This window comes from Poromitra crassiceps (genome assembly GCF_964638095.1).
Source record: "Poromitra crassiceps genome assembly, chromosome: 2".
NCBI lineage: Eukaryota > Metazoa > Chordata > Actinopteri > Beryciformes > Melamphaidae > Poromitra > Poromitra crassiceps.
In genome coordinates, this window is record NC_139624.1 from 7,373,700 (window position 1) to 7,397,745 (window position 24,046).

General features: G+C 47.5%; 1 protein-coding gene across 1 annotated transcript in view; it reads left to right on the top strand.

The window, feature by feature from the left end:
- The window catches only part of ano2b (anoctamin 2b), a gene marked incomplete at both ends in the record, with an annotated part of 239,538 nt that overhangs the window by 44,327 nt on the left and 171,165 nt on the right, over nucleotides 1–24,046 (top strand). The window contains 4 exons of the mRNA XM_083660718.1: nucleotides 9,362–9,460; nucleotides 11,353–11,507; nucleotides 12,065–12,119; nucleotides 13,619–13,670. Of these exons, the coding sequence (XP_083516844.1) occupies nucleotides 9,362–9,460; nucleotides 11,353–11,507; nucleotides 12,065–12,119; nucleotides 13,619–13,670 (361 nt within the window). The remainder of the gene's footprint in view (nucleotides 1–9,361; nucleotides 9,461–11,352; nucleotides 11,508–12,064; nucleotides 12,120–13,618; nucleotides 13,671–24,046) is intronic.

Here is a 24,046-nt window from a genome sequence, read left to right on the forward strand (position 1 = left end):
ATCGATATGCTGAAGCACGTTACTGCAGCTGTGCCTGCAGCAGCCAATCTGCTCCCACAATTGAGCCGCTCCGTGTCGGTTGCGACAGCACATCTGCACATCCACACCGTGGAGTTGTTATTATTCTCAACTGGAAGCATCGTTGCCGGTGACAAACACACGCGGAACGCTGTAAAAAAGCCTGGCTGTTCCGCACCCTTCACTGTGCGCACAGCAAACTCAGCAGAGAGCCACCACAGACAGGAGGAGGAGTGTGCAGTTGAGGCGAGGCGGGGCGGGGCGGGGGGGGGGGGGGCACGCAGAGCAGCACGCAACACCCAGACAGACCCAGGCAGCAGGACAGGATTGACAAACGCAAGCCAGAATATCCGATACCCACCAGCAGCAAATCAAAACCAGCAAGAAGCTGCAACCAGCAGCGCACGCAGGGGCCAGCGCTGCTGGTTGTAGCTAAAAATATTATTCTGCCAAACAAAATTCCCTGGCCTAAACTGTTTTATTGAAGGAAATTATTTTTGAGGTGTGACTACATTAGAAAAGATTAGCTTCAGAGTCAGTGATGTGCTTGAAATGATTAATTTCACAAAAGGCCAATTATCTCAGCTTCTAGAAAAAAATTGCTTTTTTTGGATGAATCAAGCTATCTTCTCCGGCTCATAACTAAAGAACGGAAAATGGGATCAATAAACTTTTTTTTGCAGATGATAGAATAGAGTCTCATCGTTCTTTGTGCGTGTTCAGTGTTTACATAGTAATATCACACAATATTCTGTGGGCCTCGAGAAATCACTGAAAACGCTCTGAAACTCTGGCACTGGGAGCGTCCGTTCTCCAAAAGTGGCTGGCACTCAATGAGTTAATGGTATTTTTTTTTTTTTTTTTTTTTTTTTTTTTTTTTTAATGTTTAATTACCATATGTAATGCTCCCATTTATTAACATTTCAACAAAACAACATAACACAACACCACCTGTGTTGTTATTTACAGTGCACACAGTGTCATACAGTGTCATACAGTGTCATACAGTGTGGTGAAAAGAGGGCGAGAGGAAATTAAAACAGAAGTGGCTTTATAGTTAGAAAGAGTGCTAAAAAAGAGAGATTTTTTTTTTTTTTTTTTTTTTTTTTTTTTTTTTTAATCCATAGATAAGCCGCACCGTTATATAAGCCGCAGGGGCCAAAAAAGGCCAAAAAACGGGAAAAAAGGTGCGGCTTATAGTCCGGAATTTACGGTACTTTTTTATTTTTTATTTTTATTTTTTATTAGTACTTAGTTTTCCAAAGTAATCCCAAATAGCAAAGAGAAATCAAAAATCCAATGCAGCTAATGGGGTCGGGACTCAAGGAGGTTAAGGAAGCTCAAATTGTGTGACTTGCTGTGCACGATGGTGGATGTTTTCTCACAGTGTGGCATCTGCTCAGGTTCACCATAACATCCGCCCGCCTGCAGTAACATCCGCCTGCCAGGAGGTCCTCAAATGTCAACCCTAACTCCCCATCCCCCCCCCCCCCCCCCCCCCCCCCCCACACACACACACACACACACCTTCTGTCCTCAGCCTGGCAGCCTTTTCAAACTCTCAGATGTTCTCTCTTCTCTCATCCTACATCCGTTTTATTTCTACAAACGTTTCTTGGAGGCAGAAACTATCTGTTGGTTGAGTTAAACCATGTGGGCGGAGCCAAATAAACATTTTTCTGGCTAAGTAACATTAGCCTAACCTTGTGAGGCAGCTGGATCCGGGCGAGAACGAGATCACGATCACGATCATGTGACATCCACACTCCAATCTATTGGTTTTCGTTTCTGACCAATCAGCGTCTGAGGAAGCAGGAGGCATGTCCTAAGTGGTTGAAGTTAACTCATAATAGAGAGCCGCAGGAACGAGTCCGGAAATCATCGATGCTATCACTCCTGGTTCTTCACTGTTTTCGCCTATATGGAAGATTTGAATGGGTTTTTGGCGCGATGCTTCTAATAATCTCTCTGGGCAACGCTGGCTTAATCAAACGCGAACCAGTGTTTAGTAATATCATCTTCACACACGAGGACCACTTTTATGAGTTTTGAAGCTTTTACGTGCCGTTAAAAGGGCGGCTAGCTAGCAAACGGCTAAATGAGACTACGCTGTTGAGTCGATGGGGATATATACGTCAATAACGTCACCACTTCAAAGGACGAACACGGAAATTCTCTTTCCCTCACCTGGTTCAGCCCCGTTCAGCCCGGGGTAATCAGTGCACACATCAACAACAGTCCAGGTTGAGTGCTGACGTGACGTGGAAGCCTATGCGACAGTGTGTAGTTCTGGATTAGTTTAGCTCGAGCTTTTTACTTCTAGGGCTCGCATTTACGCTACAAAACTCATGAAAGTGGTCCTCATGTGTGAAGATTATCCGACTGAACTCTGGTTCGCGTTTGATTAAGCTTGCGTTGCCCAGAGACCTTTTTTGAAGCATCGCGGCAAAAACCCATTCAAAAATCCCATAGACAGAAACAGTGAAGAACCAGGAAGTCCGGGACTTCCGCGTTCTGACTACAAAAATACATCATCCCTGCGGCTCTCTATGGATGGTGATAGATAGATGGTCCATCCAATCACCTGCCAAGTATTTTTTTAAGTGCCGGCCCCTTTTGTAGCCAGCTTCCAAGGTTAAGTTTCCAGAAGATAGTTCTCTGAAACAAACCATCTGGCAGGGTCAGGTTAACCTGAAGCTCGGTGAAAAAGACAAGAGGTAAGAGAGGAGGAAGCTAATATTATAATAATAATAATAATAATAATAATAATGCATTTTATTTAAAAGCGCCTTTCAGGTCACTCAAGGACACTTTACAGGGTTAAAATCAGATGCAGAGCAACAGGTACACGCAAACAGTATAAAATATAAAAGAGTGGAAGGGAAATAAGATAGAACAAAAACAAAGAAACTAAACAGTAAACAAAGAAAACACCATGGAAATTACAGGGAATATGCTAATTTGAAGATATGAGTTTTTATGAAGCCTGGTGCTCTGCTGCTTACTGAAAAGATACAATCTACGTCTATCATATAAGTTATCTGGTTAGCTAGTTAGCTAGCTGACCTTCACGTTCAAACAAGCCATACTAGCCTATAGCTAGTAAGCTAGTTAGCTAGTTGCTGAGCGTCAACAACATCATGCCATGGTCAGGAATGAATGAAAAATGCATAGCCTTTTTTCATACAGACTGGGCTCTATCCTCCCCCTGGCCAGAATGGGCGTTTTGGCCTTAAATACCAGCCTAAAACGATCTTCCCAACTGGTGTTAATTTTGCGGTACAAAATTTGGACGAGTAAACTTGCGCAAGCAACGCAAGGCGAAGGTTCGCTTTGTGTTTTGTTTGAACGCTTCAATCTGCCACTGTCTCTTTTCATTTTTTTGGCTTTCATCCTTTCAAACAAACAAACACACACACACACACACACACACACACACACACCCCAATCCCCCTCTCACACTCTGTGCCACCCTCCAAAATGCCCCCCAGCTGCGACCTAGATCCCCCACCTACAGAGATGAAGAGAGCTAATTGGAACTCCCTCTACTAATTAACCTTCGCCCAAAGCTATTTATATCCTGTTTGATGGAGCGACAGACAGGAAGGAGAGAGAAGGGGGGTGATCAACAAGGGGAGAGAGAGAGAGAGAGACAGAGACAGAGACAGAGAGAGAGAGAGAGAGACAGAGACAGAGAGAGAGAGAGACAGAGACAGAGAGAGAGAGAGAGAGAGACAGAGAGAGAGAGAGAGAGACAGAGAGAGACAGAGAGAGAGACAGAAGGCTCTTTCATACACAGATCGCGCAAAAGTTGCCATTTAGCAGTCCCGTAAAGCGAGCCGCCTCGCCACAGAAATTGCTTTCACACAGAGCCAAGCAGCACGGCCACATTACCGTGCTGCTCTGTACTTTCAGGTGAAATCCCCCGCTCCCGCATTGAAAGGCGCGCGGAGGGATTTCCAGCTCCTCCTAGCCCAAATTAATATTTTCATAGGTTAGTGTAGCCTAGGCTACTGTATGATGAACGAATTAATTCAACAACAGACTTTCCTCCTTCTCCTAGTCCGCTGAGGAGATCTGTATCGGCATTTTCATTGGCTGTTTGCCGATATCATAACTTAACACGTTAATTGCCAACAACGAGTTGAGTCGTCAAACACAATCCAGCTGTTCACTGCCAACGACGAGTTGAGTCGTCAAAAAAAAAAAAATTTTTTTTTTTGACGGTGCTACGTGGATCAATGCCCCCCGCGTCTCCTATGGAGATATTGGAAGTATTGAATGTGTATAATCTATTTTACCGACCAGCTAGGTGGCGACGGTCCTCTCCCGACAGAGATAAAGTCAACCAAAAGCAGCCGCCTCCCGCGGCTGCTTCCTCCAAGGAAGGAAATCAAGGAAATGGCTTGGCGATTTTACAGTCAGAAAGGAACGAGCCTCATTCTCATACTGTAGGCGGGGACGCTTTTGCGCTGCTGCGGTGGGGGGTTCCAGAAATGGACTGTGTGCGCAGCATAAAGCCTAGAGTCGCACGGGGCTTCATCGGGGCTCTCAAACCCAAGAGACGAGTGAGACCTATCCACACTCGCTGCCAGGGAGGCAGGCTGCTCAAACTCGCTGCCAGGGAGGGACGCTGCTCAAACTCCCAGCAGCAGAGCACTCACCTGTGACAAACGCAGGCTGAAAGCCACTAGACACGCCCACGGAGGGAGGAGTTGAAGGAGAGGGCGTTCGGAACTATATTGTTTGGATGTCTGATCTCTCACTGATGCCAAAAATAAATGGTTAAAGTGACTGTTCTGGCTGTTTGATTGAATTTCACAAAACTGCGATTATCTCAGCTTTCTGTCTCAGACGCTAAAACCATGCTGTACTCAACGGCTAATATCTACATAACTACTAACTCTACAAACTAACTCTTTTAGACAGAGAAAGCACACATTCTATTAGTACTTTTGTGAACTTTGTGTTGACAAACTCCAAGCAGAAAAGAATCCTCGGCTCTTGTAAAATGAGCCAGAATCCTCAAAAAAACGGCTTGGCAAAAGCTACCTACAGCAAAAAAAAAAACGGCTGGCAGTCAATGTGTTAATAAAAAAATGCGCTAATTTGTGGCTGCTGCACCTGGAAGAATCCTCTCCTACAGTAGTTCTGTGTCTGGAGCAATGTCCCGCCCACAGCGCTATCTGATTGGTTACACATCAAGCAACAGCCTATCAGAGGGCTCAGAGAAGAAATCTTGACACCTCACCTCAGCCTGCACTAGACAAGGGGACAGTGCGAGGCTGCCTGAAGCGAGAGCAGCGGACTAGTTGGCTGTTGTGACTGTAACAGTCACACTGTGTTAAGGTAAAGGAGCAGATATTGCCATGCCAAAGTTGTAATAAAGTTAATATGCATAATAATTACCTACGCTGACATTGCAAAAACACCACGATCTTATGAGCGATTCGTATGAAGCGCTGCCTCGCACAGTGCAAAGTGTGGTGTGTGGAGATAGGTCTGTCTATCAGTCTACTTTTTTTACTTTCACTCGTCACTTTCTTGATACATGAGGTGATTTCCCCTGTAATTTTTTTATGAATGAGCTGACCATTCGCACCTTTTCCGGCTCGCTGCGACGACCTTTCAAGTGGAGGCGGGTTGTCCGCCAATACGGCGATGTGACAACCTTTGGTGCCGGGACAAAAGGCGTACAAGAATTACCCACCAACGCGTGTTCATGCCTTTCACATCGGAGCCGCGAATCCTAATTTCCGTGCATTTTTCGGCTTTCATAGCCGGTGTGAAAGAGCCTAGAGAGAGACAGAGAGAGACAGAGAGAGAGACAGAGAGAGAGACAGTGGTGGGAAAAATTAGGGGAGAGTGACTTGTGGTACAAGGCATCGAGGGAGGGGTGATCGCCTTACACAGACACTGCGAAGCTCGGTATTCTTCCAAAGCCACACCCACCATGGGGGAAAACGATATCGCTAACAAGCGGGCAAAGATGGCAATCAGGAGGAACTTTTCCGAGACGGACATCAGCCAAAGAGCCAAAGAATGATTTGAGCACAACAGAGAGGGAAAGCTACACTGACCAAGTGAACTTAATTGGCCTCCATTAATGTCTTTTGTCATTAATGTTACTCCAATAAAGCTGATAAATTAGCCCCCTAGTGGCCTGAAGTAAAAAAAAAAAAGCTAGCCTATTTAAAATGATCCAAAGCACTCGAGTAAAAGTACATTTGCGTTACTTTTTAAATGTTTTATATGTTGATGATTTACCATAATCCATTGCACACATTCAGCACATGTTACCAGTCAGTCTTACCTCAGCTGTCCCTGTCTTTGTCTGTCTTGTCTTTCATGCTGAACAGCTGGTTCAGATGCAGCCAGGGATGCTCAGTTTGGAGTTTCTCTCCTTTGCTAGACCAGCTGCTAGCAGCAATATCACAATCACATACATCCATTTAGCTCTGGCTATCAGCAGGGTCAAATGAAACTGAGATTTGGGAAGTAACGTGACGATAGGGATCGTTACACTTTGATCCTCTACACCTGTCCAATTCAATTGGCGTGAGCCACCAGTTTGGGCGCCCTAAATGCGGACGTGATTCTGGACCTGCTATTTGTGCTGTGTGCAAAACAAGCATTTAAATTCACTCATTTACTCAGTGTGCATTTAAAAGTACAGTCAAGTAGAATATCTATTATTAAAATTACACAAGAGTAAAAGTATAGCATTATAAAAAGTACAACTCCCCCCCCCCGTGCAAAACCCAAACTAAAAACAAACTACTCAAGTAGGACTTACTTGAATAGTTTCCACCTCTGTATTTACCACTACTATCAGATAATCAATTGACCTTGACTAATTTCACTTAATATTTAAAAATCTGAAATATTGTTTTTCACTTCAGGCTAAGTTTGAGCGACGCTGATGTGACAGGGTTGTTATAGTGGATGCTAAGTTAACTGTCCTACCGGCCTGCGGTCATTTGCTGCATGTCCTCCCCTCTCTCTCCCATGCCTTCCTCTCTCTCTCTCTCTCTCTCTCTCTCTCTCTCTCTCTCTCTCTGTCTCTACCCCCCTGTCAAATAAAGCAGAAAATGCCCAAAATAAATGTAAAAAAAAAAGGGGCTAACAAGTCGATGAGCTTTCTCATTACTTTTGCACGCTGGGCTGGCAGTCAATACAGAGCAAACTACCCTGCACATGTCATGAACACAACTCACCTGTGTTAGAGAGGAATTGGCTCAGTAATGTTAGCAGTGATTCCCCCCACGATGGGCGTGGCCTATTTTATGCCCCCTCTCTAATTGCTAGGAAACCGTTAATTGATGTTTTTCAAAAGTGAGTGAAAACAAAGATAGCGTATATAGCCTATTCTCGTTTTCTCTTCCCACACACACACACACACACACACACACGCACGCACACACACACACACACACACACACACACACACACACGCACACACACGCACAAGTAATTGGGTGTTATATACAGTGAATATACAGTATGTGCAGTATGCAGTGGTTCTCAAACTTTTTCACATCAAGGACCTCTAAACGGACACAAATTAGACCATTTGATAAGATTTTGTCCCAGGGACCCCAACTGATAAGCTTTTTGCTTTTAGATGTTTTATTATAGAAAGTGTATGAAACCCGTGACCAAAATAGCCCTACATTCTGTCATGATGTTACTTATGGATGTTATTATAGTGAAAATAAATTTTCCCCCTTTTTGCTGAGGACCCCCTGGAACCCCAAGGATGCCTGGGGGCCCCCGGACCCCACTTTGAGAGCCACTTTGGTGGAAACGAAATTGAATCACTACTGCTAAGTAATCGAACCACTATACCAGAGAGAGCATCTTTGATCCATCCACACCACATCCACTGTCACAACACTTCCAAACGAGGTCGGGGGATGGGGAGGGGGGGGGGGGGGGGGATGGGTCACGTGACCACGGCAACTTAGGAAACAGGAAGTGTAATACCATTTCATACCATTGGCACAGTGTGTAACGGTCATCTCGTCTGTGTATAGAGTATCTTTGGTGACAGTAAGTGAATCAGCCAGTCAGTCAATATGTAAGACAGTGAACAGCGGACAGCAGTGAGGAATGAGGGATGGAGAGGGGGAGCGAAAGATCGCAGGAGAGTTAGGAGTCGAGAGAGGAGAAAGGGAATCGTTTCAGGTTTCTCAACGACCCCTCCCCCTCTCTTACCTGGAGGGTTAGGTTACCTGGCTGTCGTCCCCCGCTGGCTTCGCTGTGTCCTGCGCTTCTGGTTACACTCTCACTCTCACCACAGCCGCGCTTGCATGCTATCTGCTCTATGTCTATGAGGTTGTGGGGGGTGGGCACATTGAAGGGGTACTATCGTTACTATGACGACCGGTTGTGGGGGGTGGGCACATTGAAGGGGTACTATCGTTACTATGACGACCGGTTGTGGGGGGTGGGCACATTGAAGGGGTACTATCGTTACTATGACGACCGGTTGTTGGGGGGGTGGGCACAGTGAAGGGGTACTATCATTACTATGACGACCGGTTGTTGGGGGGTGGGCACATTGAAGGGGTACTATCGTTACTATGACGACCGGTTGTGGGGGGTGGGCACATTGAAGGGGTACTATCGTTACTATGACGACCGGTTGTGGGGGGTGGGCACATTGAAGGGGTACTATCGTTACTATGACGACCGGTTGTGGGTGGTGGGCACATTGAAGGGGTACTATCGTTACTATGACGACCGGTTGTGGGGGGTGGGCACATTGAAGGGGTACTATCGTTACTATGACGACCGGTTGTGGGTGGTGGGCACATTGAAGGGGTACTATCGTTACTATGACGACCGGTTGTTGGGGGGTGGGCACATTGAAGGGGTACTATCGTTACTATGACGACCGGTTGTTGGGGGGTGGGCACATTGAAGGGGTACTATCGTTACTATGACGACCGGTTGTAGGGGGTGGGCACATTGAAGGGGTACTATCATTACTATGACGACCGGTTGTTGGGGGGTGGGCACATTGAAGGGGTACTATCGTTACTATGACGACCGGTTGTTGGGGGGTGGGCACATTGAAGGGGTACTATCGCCAGTGGAAAGCGGTGCTATCAAACGCACGTAGAGTCGAGCTGAGCCGGCACCATATGGTGGAAAAGCTGCATACATTTTTATAGGTTATATATATATTATAGATTATAGATTGGGGAAATGTTGACCCAACATGCACTAATCCAATGCCGGGACAAGTGCAATGCCTTGGTTGTACTTTGTAAAATCCCGCTATTTTATGACGTGTGTAATTGTATTGTTAACTGTTTTTTGTGTGTTTGTTTTGCAGCTGAAGACCCACGGGCCCAGCTTCACCCGTCTCCACGCCCCCTGGCCCGTCCTGAGCCGAGAGGCCGAGTTCCTCAAGATCAAAGTTCCCACCAAGAAGGTCAGATCATCGCCGTGTGGCAGTGTCTCCTAGAGACGTTTTATTCCACCTTATTAAGACGCGCCGATGTCTCCAGCAGCTCCAGTGGAGTTTGATCTCAGAAAAAGTTTCAGGATGTAAAACTTTGGTAAAAGTCAGGTTTCGGTGTCAGTCCCTCAGAGTCAAAGAGCGAGGGCTTCCTTCTAGAGCTGCCATTTCGCACAGAGAGACGTTCAACGTGGGGACAACGTGGGGACAATGTGGGGACAATGTGGGGACAACATGGGGACTCACATGGATGGCATAGCGCTGCAACATGTGCCTTTCACAGTAGTTGGGTTTCCAAATTTTTATCGAATTTTCAGAAAGTCGGCAAAAGAAAATGCGAAATTATTCGCGTTTCCATCCCCTGCTATTATGCAAATTATAGAGCTGTCAATCACCTCATGTTTGAGCCTGTCTGCCTCTGCTGATCAGCTGCTAGATAGAGCAGATAGTAGTGAATACAATTTCATTCAATTCTAGAAGTGAGTCGCCTTGAAGTTAATATCCCAATCTTCTTCTGTTTACCAGGACGGGTATTGTGCTGCGTATTTACCATTATTTACCGTGTGTAGCCCTGTTGTGTATAGGTTACACGGCATGTCATCAAGGCAAACTGCTGGGTATTGAATGGAGAGACAACGGAATATTCCTGCGGTCCTAACGATTGCCTACATTTAGCAAAAAAGAAAAAGAATATCCAAATCCCAAAATTGAAAACCGTCAACCTACCCAACGAACGAATATGCAAATAGTAGAATACTCGGGTCCACCCTTACCTCTTATTGATTAGCGCTGTTCAATCTACTGTATGCAGCTACAATAATGTTAGTCTGCATTCAAACTACATCCATTTTCTTCCTGGTTTGGTTGAATTTTTGGCAGTGGCGGTGACATTTTATTAGTGAATTGTTTTATATGTTTTATTTTACTTTTTTCGAAATGTAAAACATATACAATGGCAGTACAGAAATATTCACAGTAAAGACAAAGCAAAAACGAATAAATAAGATAATAAAGAGACAGAAATAAGTACAAATACATTGAGAGATATCAGCAAAATAGAGAGATCATTCCGATTCAATCATGTGGCATGGAAGATCCTCCATGTAGCTGAGAAAGGGCTGCCAGATTTGATATAAAATATGGATCTTATTCCTTAATACCAGAGGTATGCAGCTCTTCACTTCTGAGAGCCACATTGCAATTGGCAATGGGAGATCAGATTCCCTTTTCACTGTGGTATTTTTTTTTGGCAATGATGACCAGGAGGAGTTCTGTAAACTTGATGCAGTGACTATGTGTAAGGTTGGAGTTTGACAAGTTGCCCAGAAGGTCAAGATCCATTGGAAAAGTGATATTATGAATTGTGGATAGAGCATCACAAACCCCCTGCCAGCTTATTACAATGCCAGGTGGAATGAAGGAAAACATCTAAAACAGAGGGCTGAGAGATTAGAATTGAACCCATGTAGTTGGGAGGGGATGAAATAAATCTGATGTAAAACATTTAACGGAATCAGTCTGTATCTCAAATTTAGTGTACATGTGACACCATCATTAGTGAAGTGTTATATTACTTTGTTAATGCTAAAAGTAACATATTGCTTGTAACGTGTTTGTAGCGCGTTACCCCCAACACTGATTACCACTATCGCTCTCTCCACTTATATGTAAAACCCACAGCTGAATGCAACAAGCTCACACCTGGTCTCTGGAGTCTGGAGATTGTCAAAAGGCACTCTAATGTAGTAAATCACTGCAGTTGAAGCAGCCGAGGCAGGCTGAGGGAAAGTGAGTTCAACTGAACAGTTCATCACTGAATAGTGATGCTCATCACAGACTGCTTTTTGCTCTTGTGTGTGTTTCAGAGTTATGAGCTGAAGGAGGAGAGTGGCTTCAGTGCCAGCATGAACACAGCCTGGAGGAAACTCAACCAGCCTTTCCAGCCCAACGTGCCGCAGCATCAGGACCACGGCCGCACCAAGCTGCTCTCACACTGCTTCTCCAGGGACAAGCTGCACCTGTGAGAGAAAGAGAGAGAGAGACACACACACACACACACACACACGCACGCACACAAGCACGGATGCACACACACACACATATGCACACAGGAACGCATGCACGCACGCACGCACGCACGCACGCACGCACACACACACACACACACACACACACACACACACACACACACACACACACACACACACACACACACACACACACACACACATGCCATTACCCAGTACAGTATTTAGTGTGCACAACGGAAGTAAAAACGTTGTATTTTACCCCGTTAAAGGGGTCTTTTTCCTTGCCATGGTCGCCAAATGCATAATGCTCTTGTTGGGAAATTGTTTCAATTGCCACATGACCTGTGCAGTAAAATAGCCATTGCATGTTAACCAACAGGCCAAACTCTCAAAATGTCAGTGTATCCCTCTAACTAGTTATTTATGGTCTCTAATATGCCACATAACAGTCACACAAATGCAAACACACATATCCATAACCACATCCACATTCTCAGACACATACATTCATACATAGTGATGTATTCCCTGCTTGTGTTTCTCTCAGGTACAACATCAAATCTAAAGAGACGTTCTTTGACAACGCCACGCGGGCTCGAATAGTAAGTGTTCATTCACATTTAACAGTCTTTCTCTCTACCATCTGACGTGATGGTCAGGTCCATCTGACGTGATGGTCAGGTCCATCTGACGTGATGGTCTGGTCCATCTGACGTGATGGTCTGGTCCATCTGACGTGATGGTCAGGTCCATCTGACGTGATGGTCAGGTCCATCTGACGTGATGGTCAGGTCCATCTGACGTGATGGTCAGGTCCATCTGACGTGATGGTCCGGTCCATCTGACGTGATGGTCTGGTCTATCTGACGTGATGCTCCGGTCCATCTGACGTGATGGTCTGGTCTATCTGACGTGATGGTCTGGTCTATCTGACGTGATGGTCTGGTCCATCTGACGTGATGGTCTGGTCCATCTGACGTGATGGTCAGGTCCATCTGACGTGATGGTCAGGTCCATCTGACGTGATGGTCAGGTCCATCTGACGTGATGGTCAGGTCCATCTGACGTGATGGTCCGGTCCATCTGACGTGATGGTCTGGTCTATCTGACGTGATGGTCCGGTCCATCTGACGTGATGGTCTGGTCTATCTGACGTGATGGTCTGGTCTATCTGACGTGATGGTCCGGTCCATCTGACGTGATGGTCAGGTCTATCTGACGTGATGGTCTGGTCCATCTGACGTGATGGTCAGGTCTATCTGACGTGATGGTCAGGTCTATCTGACGTGATGGTCCGGTCCATCTGACGTGATGGTCAGGTCTATCTGACGTGATGGTCTGGTCCATCTGATGTGATGGTCAGGTCTATCTGACGTGATGGTCCGGTCCATCTGATGTGATGGTCAGGTCTATCTGACGTGATGGTCAGGTCCATCTGACGTGATGGTCAGGTCCATCTGACGTGATGGTCTGGTCTATCTGACGTGATGGTCTGGTCCATCTGATGTGACGGTCCGGTCCATCTGATGTGTTGGTCCGGTCCATCTGACGTGATGGACTGGTCTATCTGACGTGATGGTCCGGTCCATCTGACGTGATGGTCCGGTCCATCTGATGTGATGGTCAGGTCCATCTGACGTGATGGTCTGGTCTATCTGACGTGATGGTCCGGTCCATCTGATGTGATGGTCAGGTCCATCTGATGTGATGGTCAGGTCCATCTGACGTGACGGTCTGGTCTATCTGACGTGACGGTCTGGTCTATCTGACGTGATGGTCTGGTCTATCTGACGTGACGGTCTGGTCTATCTGACGTGATGGTCTGGTCTATCTGACGTGATGGTCTGGTCTATCTGACGTGATGGTCTGGTCTATCTGACGTGATGGTCTGGTCTATCTGACGTGATGGTCTGGTCTATCTGACGTGATGGTCTGGTCTATCTGACGTGATGGTCCGGTCCATCTGACGTGATGGTCAGGTCCATCTGATGTGACGATCCGGTCCATCTGATGTGATGGTCCGGTCCATCTGACGTGTTGGTCCGGTCCATCTGATGTGTTGGTCCGGGGCTTCTGTCTGACCGTATCTCATTTTCCTCAGGTGTACGAGATCCTGAGACGCACCGTGTGCGTCCGGACCTGCCAAAGCATGGGTGAGTGTGTGTTTCTGTCAGGAAGAGTTTGCTGAGCGCACATGCTCTTTCTCAGCACCGACCCATCTTCACGTCACATACATACTTACTGGGGCTGGGTATCGCTACTCGACACCTTTAAGGTATCGACCAAAAAAATAACCCAGTACCAAGTAGGATAAAAACTTCTCCAGTCAAACTGCATTCAATCCTTTTTGTCCACAGATCTAGAAAAAATGACTATTTGTATGGTTTTACTCGCAGCCAATCGCTGATTTAATGCGACATGTGATTGGCCCCCGCTACAACCCATACAGTCTGTGGTGGTGAGGATGAGCGTGGTGCACAGTATGTCACGGAGTTGGTAGTTCAGTGTGCCGAGATGACACCAAAATGCTCAAATTGACATGATTGAATGAGGTAGGGGAAAAAGTGCTCGAATGAAGTACTCTTGGTATCAGTATCACTTTAAGGGTACTGGTACTGGTAATGGTACTGGTACTGGTATTGGTACTGGTCCGGGTCCTGGCATTGTACTTGTTTAAACGATACCCAGCCCCAATACTTACCCGTATTTCCCTGTTCAATCACATATTTCTCCCAATGGCTCCATTAATACTGTTTGACCTGTCGTTTGGGTGGTTTTGGCCAAAAACATAAAAATGAATTACATCAAATTGACCCATTCTCAAATGTGTTTGCTGCAATTATACGCATTTTCCTAATTGAAAAGTAAGCTAATTAGAGATCCAACATGGAGTCAAGAGAGTATGTACAGTATCATGCAAAATACTGTTACATGTATAATAAAACTGCTATAGCTTGAGGATGACGCTGTCATGATTCAGACCGGGACAAAAAACCTCAACAAGCAGACACGGAAAAGCAGACAGAGTTCATTTTTATTTTTTTATTTTTTTTTTACTGAGAATGAAGGTTGGTTTAGATGGGGCACTAAGAAGTTCAGCTGCAGCTGTAGTGTTGTCTTGGCCTTTGGAGGGCTGAGGATTTTGTTGTGGCTTGGCTGTTGCGGGGCCGAAAGGGTGGAGCCCGACCCAGCAGAGGTCCCAGGTTCGAGGCTGTCGGCTGACGAGTTGGAGGCATCTGGGCAGAGCCAACGACCAGTGGCAGGAGTGTCTGTGAAAGGAGAGTAGAGCAGCTAATGAGAACTTTAACTAGATCTAGACTATGAAGAAGAAGAATACAATACAAAGTACTGTGGTTTGTCTGGACTGACCCACAAGCGAAAGGGGAAGTTCTCCCACTCGCAGTTTAACGATCTGACGCCGGTCTCAGCTTGCAGACTTACTTATGTAGCCCAGTGATAGACAGCCACGCCTCCAGCATCACCATGCTGAACCAGCCCTATCAGAGACAGGTGTGAGAGCAGAGAGGCCACGCCTCCAGCATCACCATGCTGAACCAGCCCTATCAGAGACAGGTGTGAGAGCAGAGAGGCCACGCCTCCAGCATCACCATGCTGAACCAGCCCTATCAGAGACAGGTGTGAGAGCAGAGAGGCCACGCCTCCAGCATCACCATGCTGAACCAGCCCTATCAGAGACAGGTGTGAGAGCAGAGAGGCCACGCCTCCAGCATCACCATGCTGAACCAGCCCTATCAGAGACAGGTGTGAGAGCAGAGAGGCCACGCCTCCAACATCACCATGCTGAACCAGCCCTATCAGAGACAGGTGTGAGAGCAGAGAGGCCACGCCTCCAACATCACCATGCTGAACCAGCCCTATCAGAGACAGGTGTGAGAGCAGAGAGGCCACGCCTCCAACATCACCATGCTGAACCAGCCCTATCAGAGACAGGTGTGAGAACAGAGAGGCCACGCCTCCAGCATCACCATGCTGAACCAGCCCTATCAGAGACAGGTGTGAGAGCAGAGAGGCCACGCCTCCAGCATCACCATGCTGAACCAGCCCTATCAGAGACAGGTGTGAGAGCAGAGAGGCCACGCCTCCAGCATCACCATGCTGAACCAGCCCTATCAGAGACAGGTGTGAGAGCAGAGAGGCCACGCCTCCAGCATCACCATGCTGAACCAGCCCTATCAGAGACAGGTGTGAGAGCAGAGAGGCCACGCCTCCAGCATCACCATGCTGAACCAGCCCTATCAGAGACAGGTGTGAGAGCAGAGAGGCCACGCCTCCAGCATCACCATGCTGAACCAGCCCTATCAGAGACAGGTGTGAGAGCAGAGAGGCCACGCCTCCAGCATCACCATGCTGAACCAGCCCTATCAGAGACAGGTGTGAGAGCAGAGAGGCCACGCCTCCAGCATCACCATGCTGAACCAGCCCTATCAGAGACAGGTGTGAGAGCAGAGAGGCCACGCCTCCAACATCACCATGCTGAACCAGCCCTATCAGAGACAGGTGTGAGAGCAGAGAGGCCACGCCTCCAACATCACCATGCTGAACCAGCCCTATCAGAGACAGGTGTGAGAGCAGAGAGGCCACGCCTCCAACATCACCATGCTGAACCAGCCCTATCAGAGACAGGTGTGAGAGCAGAGAGGTCTTGAAATTGAAAAACAGTGCAAAGTTTTGGCCGGAAATTTATCAACAATCCCATGATTATATTGTGATAATTTGTGCTCTGCAGCAGGAAAAAGCCAAGCGGCATCCTCCGTGGCTGAAAAATGAAGCCGATGAGGAAGTGCCTTATACCTGCATTCTTTATCATGGCCAGCAGGGGGCTGCAAAAAGAAGTCAGATTGTATAGAAGTCAATGGGAGAATGACCCTAGTTCTCGCTTGTTTTATGACCTCAGTAAACACTTTCCTAATGAGTTTATGGCCTCAATCACCAGTTCCAAGTCTTCTTCAACACAGCAGAATGTTCATTTAGTCTGCTTCTGGCTCCACAAAACGATGGGTGACGTCACGCGGCTCTGTCCATATTCATACACAGTCTATGAAACGTGAGTTAAGGTGTAGTGAAAAGCTCATGTAACATTGTAACATTGTAACATTGGAAGGTGTAGTGAAAAGCTCATGTAACATGTAACATTGTAACATTGGAAGGTGTAGTGAAAAGCTCATGTAACATGTAACATTGTAACATTATAATTTGCAACATTGTAACATTGTAACTAGGGATGGGTACCGTTCACATTTGAACCGATACCGGTACGGTACCGGTACCTGGAATTCGGTACGGTACCCAAAACGGTACCATTTTCGGTACTTTACACACTCTATTAACAAAAAAATTACAGTTGTAAAAAAAAAAAAAAGTCCAAACTTCTCAATTTCAACATTGTTCTTTATTTAGCACATTATTTATTTAGCACCAGACAAAATAAAACTCCTCCCTACAATACCTCCCTACCTCTCCCCTCCCAAACCAAGAGTTGTAGCAGCAAGGTTAGTTTAGTGGGGTTGGGGAAATAGTACTTGATGTCCAACACAGCTTCCAGCAGGGCCTGGTCTTCATCTTCAAAGAGCTCCCCAAGTGCTGAAAGTTTCTTCTGTTTATTGAGTGGTATCTGAAAATAAAAAAAGGCATCGTGATTCATCAAGCATTATTTGTGTTATCAATAGAAAGAAGTGTCAGTGCTATGCACATCTTAATAGAAATGACAATTGATTGTTAGTAACATAGCTTAGGCTACACTATGAATAACACACCCATTATCACTCGTCATTATGCAAAATAATAATTTACCTGAACCATATCCACCGCTGAGAAGAGGGTGAATCGTGTCCTCCTGTGCGGCTGTCACTGGCACATGGTTACCTAGCAATGAAAGCAAGAGTGCAACGTTAAATAACACGTCTCACGGTCGGTGATACGAGCTGATGATAATTATTATAGAACGTTAACAACGCTAAGCTATAAAGCTAACTCAGCCAAGAAGACAGTGAAAAGCCCTGTTATCTAACAACCACAACGGCAGTGAAACAACTTATCCAGCTAACGCTAGCAAATTAAATAACGTTACCTGATGTTGTAGAAGTCGATGCCTCTCTCAAGTTCCGTCATCATCCTCCTGCAAGACTTCAGCTAACGTTACAGGTGACGAGCTGAGGAGGTGGCTAACGTTAGCTGCCGTGCGGTGTCTGCTTCATTCACTCAGGTTATCTAACACGTTACAGTCTTCAGCATTTAGCTAAATACATCTTGTGTTTGACCATGCTTCCTCAAGTTTGAGGTGTTTCCCTAGTCAGCTTTGCAATTCACATCACAAATGTTGCAACCGGTGTTGTCTGAGTCTATCTTGGTAAAGTGTAGCCACAGCTTTCGGCTGGCCCTGTTTTGCTTTCAGGATCTTCAGGTAGAGTGACGTATTGACGTAACGCGCTCTCCCGTGTTGCCTTAAGGTTCCGTCGGAATTTCTATTTTACCCACTCTCTTTCTATTACTCAGTTGCGTTCAAGTACCGAAATTTGGTACCGTTCGTTTATATGTGAACTGGTACGGGGCAGTACCGACGTATTTCGGTCGGTGCCTGTAAAAGTACCGAGTTCGGTACCCATCCCTAATTGTAACATTGGAAGGTGTAGTGAAAAGCTCATGTAACATTGTAACATGTAACATTGTAACATTGGAAGGTGTTAGTGAAAGAGCTCATGTAATACATTCAATGCCGCAGAGTGAAGTCAGCCGTCGATTTCAGGTCAAGGTTGTGCTGAAACGCTGGAGGCGAATGGGGAGGAGACAATGGTGTGAGTGTTGGGACACGAAAGGTGAACTGAAGTTTAGTGGAACCTAGTTTCCAAGCAGCCAGACAGGGAGATACTGATGGTATAAATGCATGAGACCAACAGCGTTTTACCCCTCATTTATTCAGGGCCGGTTGGCAGAGCACATATGATCTTTCCAGTTGGCATGCATCGACACCTGGGAGCTGCCCGGTGCAATACCACTGTCTCCCACTGGGACCATAAGCAATTAAAATGTCCTGTCCAAGGTCTCGCTGAAGGACAGGAGAGTCCTCGGGACTGGAAACCCAGAACTGGAGTTTAGTCAAGGTTAAGGAGCTGGGAGGACATGTGACTGCACCAGGCGGCCAGCTCGGCTTTGGACAGCCTATGCAGAAGTGATAACAGCTGTAGTTCCTCGAATGGCCACTTGAAGCTGGCTCCAAAAAGGAGTCGTTCCCATTTACCGTAATTAGCTGTTAAATTCCAAATAATGGCGCTATAATCAGAGCAAAAATATAGCATACAGCACCAGCTAACAGCTAGTGACAGATCCCAGTGCAGCATACAGCACCAGCTAACAGCTATAGTGACAGAGGCCAGTGCAGCATACAGCACCAGCTAACAGCTATAGTGACAGAGGCCAGTGCAGCATACAACACCAGCTAGCAGCTATAGTGACAGATCCCAGCGCAGCATACAGCACAAGCTAACAGCTATAGTGACAGAGGCCAGTGCAGCATACAGCACAAGCTAACAGCTATAGTGACAGAGGCCAGTGCAGCATACAGCACCGGCTAACAGCTATAGTGACAGATCCCAGTGCAGCATACAGCACCAGCTAACAGCTATAGTGACAGAGGCCAGTGCAGCATACAGCACCAGCTAACAGCTATAGTGACAGAGGCCAGTGCAGCATACAGCACCAGCTAACAGCTATAGTGACAGAGGCCAGTGCAGCATACAGCACCGGCTAACAGCTATAGTGACAGATCCCAGTGCAGCATACAGCACCAGCTAACAGCTATAGTGACAGATCCCAGTGCAGCATACAGCACCAGCTAACAGCTAGTGACAGATCCCAGTGCAGCATACAGCACCAGCTAACAGCTATAGTGACAGATCCCAGTGCAGCATACAGCACCAGCTAACAGCTAGTGACAGATCCCAGTGCAGCATACAGCACCAGCTAACAGCTATACTGACAGAGCCCAGTGCAGCATACAGCACCAGCTAACAGCTATAGTGACAGAGGCCAGTGCAGCATACATCACCAGCTAACAGCTATAGTGACAGAGCCCAGCGCAGCATACAGCACCAGCTAACGCCTAGTGACAGAGGCCAGCGCAGCATACAGCACCAGCTAACAGCTATAGTGACAGATCCCAGTGCAGCATACATCACCAGCTAACAGCTATAGTGACAGAGCCCAGCGCAGCATACAGCACCAGCTAACAGCTATAGTGACAGAGGCCAGTGCAGCATACAGCACCAGCTAACAGCTATAGTGACAGAGGCCAGTGCAGCATACAGCACCAGCTAACAGCTATAGTGACAGAGGCCAGTGCAGCATACAGCACCAGCTAACAGCTATAGTGACAGAGGCCAGCGCAGCATACAGCACCAGCTAACAGCTATAGTGACAGATCCCAGTGCAGCATACAGCACCAGCTAACAGCTATAGTGACAGAGGCCAGTGCAGCATACAGCACCAGCTAACAGCTATAGTGACAGAGGCCAGTGCAGCATACAGCACCAGCTAACAGCTATAGTGACAGAGGCCAGTGCAGCATACAGCACCAGCTAACAGCTATAGTGACAGAGGCCAGCGCAGCATACAGCACCAGCTAACAGCTATAGTGACAGAGGCCAGTGCAGCATACAGCACCAGCTAACAGCTATAGTGACAGAGGCCAGTGCAGCATACAGCACCAGCTAACAGCTATAGTGACAGAGGCCAGCGCAGCATACAGCACCAGCTAACAGCTATAGTGACAGAGGCCAGCGCAGCATACAGCACCAGCTAACAGCTATAGTGACAGAGGCCAGTGCAGCATACAGCACCAGCTAACAGCTATAGTGACAGAGGCCAGCGCAGCATACAGCACCAGCTAACAGCTATAGTGACAGAGGCCAGCGCAGCATACAGCACCAGCTAACAGCTATAGTGACAGAGGCCAGCGCAGCATACAGCACCAGCTAACAGCTATAGTGACAGAGGCCAGCGCAGCATACAGCACCAGCTAACGGCTATAGTGACAGAGGCCAGTGCAGCATACAGCACCAGCTAACGGCTATAGTGACAGAGGCCAGTGCAGCATACAGCACCAGCTAACGGCTATAGTGACAGAGGCCAGTGCAGCATACAGCACCAGCTAACGGCTATAGTGACAGAGGCCAGTGCAGCATACAGCACCAGCTAACAGCTATAGTGACAGAGGCCAGCGCAGCATACAGCACCAGCTAACAGCTATAGTGACAGAGGCCAGTGCAGCATACAGCACCAGCTAACGGCTATAGTGACAGAGGCCAGTGCAGCATACAGCACCAGCTAACAGCTATAGTGACAGAGCCCAGTGCAGCATACAGCACCAGCTAACAGCTATAGTGACAGAGCCCAGTGCAGCATACAGCACCAGCTAACAGCTATAGTGACAGAGGCCAGTGCAGCATACAGCACCAGCTAACAGCTATAGTGACAGAGGCCAGTGCAGCATACAGCACCAGCTAACAGCTATAGTGACAGCTCCCAGTGCAGCATACAGCACCAGCTAACAGCTATATGCACCTATATTGCACCTATGTGCAATGAATATGCCACTGTCGTATAAGCCACCGACTTGTCTTATTGCTTATAAGATGCCTATTTCTTATTGCCTTATTGCTGTCTTATTGCTTATTGATGCCTATTTCTTATTGCCTATTACTTATTGCTGTTGCCTATTTGTACTATGTCGTAAACGGAGTCCACTGCACAAGAATTTCACACGTGGTACTTGTACCATGGAGTGACAATAAAAATCTTGAATCTTGAATCTTGAATCTTGAAATCTATAGTGACAGAGGCCAGTGCAGCATACAGCACCAGCTAACAGCTATAGTGACAGAGGCCAGCGCAGCATACAGCACCAGCTAACAGCTATAGTGACAGAGGCCAGCGCAGCATACAGCACCAGCTAACAGCTATAGTGACAGAGGCCAGTGCAGCATACAGCACCAGCTAACAGCTATAGTGACAGAGGCCAGCGCAGCATAAAGCACCAGCTAACAGCTATAGTGACAGATCCCAGTGCAGCATACAGCACCAGCTAACAGCTATAGTGACAGATCCCAGTGCAGCATACAGCACCAGCTAACAGCTATAGTGACAGAGGCCAGCGCAGCATACAGCACCAGCTAACGGCTATAGTGACAGAGGCCAGTGCAGCATACAACACCCGCTAACAGCTATAGTGACAGAGGCCAGCGCAGCATACAGCACCAGCTAACAGCTATAGTGACAGAGGCCAGTGCAGCATACAGCACCAGCTAACAGCTATAGTGACAGAGGCCAGTGCAGCATACAACACCAGCTAACAGCTATAGTGACAGAGGCCAGTGCAGCATACAGCACCAGCTAACAGCTATAGTGACAGAGGCCAGTGCAGCATACAGCACCAGCTAACAGCTATAGTGACAGAGGCCAGTGCAGCATACAACACCAGCTAACAGCTATAGTGACAGAGGCCAGTGCAGCATACAGCACCAGCTAACAGCTATAGTGACAGAGGCCAGTGCAGCATACATCACCAGCTAACAGCTATAGTGACAGATCCCAGTGCAGCATACAGCACCAGCTAACAGCTATAGTGACAGAGGCCAGTGCAGCATACAGCACCAGCTAACAGCTATAGTGACAGAGGCCAGCGCAGCATACAGCACCAGCTAACAGCTATAGTGACAGAGGCCAGCGCAGCATACAGCACCAGCTAACAGCTATAGTGACAGAGGCCAGTGCAGCATACAGCACCAGCTAACAGCTATAGTGACAGAGGCCAGCGCAGCATAAAGCACCAGCTAACAGCTATAGTGACAGATCCCAGTGCAGCATACAGCACCAGCTAACAGCTATAGTGACAGATCCCAGTGCAGCATACAGCACCAGCTAACAGCTATAGTGACAGAGGCCAGCGCAGCATACAGCACCAGCTAACAGCTATAGTGACAGATCCCAGCACAGCATACAGCACCAGCTAACAGCTATAGTGACAGAGGCCAGCGCAGCATACAGCACCAGCTAACAGCTATAGTGACAGAGGCCAGTGCAGCATACAGCACCAGCTAACAGCTATAGTGACAGAGGCCAGTGCAGCATACAACACCAGCTAACAGCTATAGTGACAGAGGCCAGTGCAGCATACAGCACCAGCTAACAGCTATAGTGACAGAGGCCAGTGCAGCATACAGCACCAGCTAACAGCTATAGTGACAGAGGCCAGTGCAGCATACAGCACCAGCTAACGGCTAGTGACAGAGCCGGGGGCATCTCTCTAACCTCCATTTCTTCTTTTCCTTTGTGGTATGGAAATCTTTGTCATCCCCCCTCTCTCTATCGCTTTCTTTCCGTCTTTCTTCATCTCTGTCCTTTCCTCTACAAGTGGGTCACACGTCCTGGGTCAGGCTGAGATTGAAGCAAGGGCCCCTGGGAGTTGTAGTCCTTTCTAGCTGGTTGTGAGAGCATTCATGCATGTGTGTGCGTGTGTGCTGGTCGTTAGGCTCATTAATAGCACAGCTAATCACTGCATCGTTCCCAGCAGTCCCCTTTGAGGCCCTGATAATTGATTCATTGCTTTGATTAAAAAGCCCAGGTTAGGTTTAGGGTTAGGGTGAGTGGCAGGTCATGTTGGCGTGCGCCTGGCAGTCAGAGGTCAGAGGTCGGGGTCGGGGCTTCCCACGTGAAATTTTCCAATGACTAAAAGTGCTTCCTAATCCCAATCTGCCTGACACGGAAAAACAGACATAACGGAGCCACGCCCCCATGTTAAACCACACCCCCATGTTAACCCACCAGTTTAGAGTAAAATAGACAATAGAAAAGACAATGTTTTGGGTGTGATTGACAGGTTGCCTGTCCAGTGATGCTGATCACAGACCAATAGCAGGCGGCCCTGCAGCTCTGTGGAAAACCCCTCGTCTCGTGCCGTCTCACGCGAGAACCCCAAGATGGCGACGGCCACACTCTAGGCTTCAAAATGGGCGTCCAAAAACTCACACTGAGTCTGTCCATATTTTTTATACGGTCTGTGGTTGAGCTTGATGATCATCCTGCTCGCTCGCTGCTCCGTGGCTGGTGAGCATTCCTGCGTCCTCTGGGCCCGGGAGCCCAGGAGGGCTTTTCACATGTGCTCTGTTTTCACAGAAGGTAGTGAATGATCCCGCTAACCTGCTGGCTAAAACACCTCATGCTGGCAGGGTGGCTCAGTGGTTAGCAGCACTGTTGCCTCACAGCAGGAAGGTCCTGCGTTCGAACCCCGGCCCGTCCTTTCTGGGTGGAGTTTGCATGTTCTCCATGTGTTTGTGTGGGTTTCCATCGGCTGCTCCGGGTCCCCTCTGCCAGCTGGTCCTGGAGCTCCCTGTCCTGCCTCAAGACAGACCTCAGGACATCTGGCCCAACCAAATGATAACAAAGCAAAAAGAAAACAAAGGAAACAGAGGAGAGAACAAACACAATCCAAAAGCAACCAGAGAGGACAGACACAGAC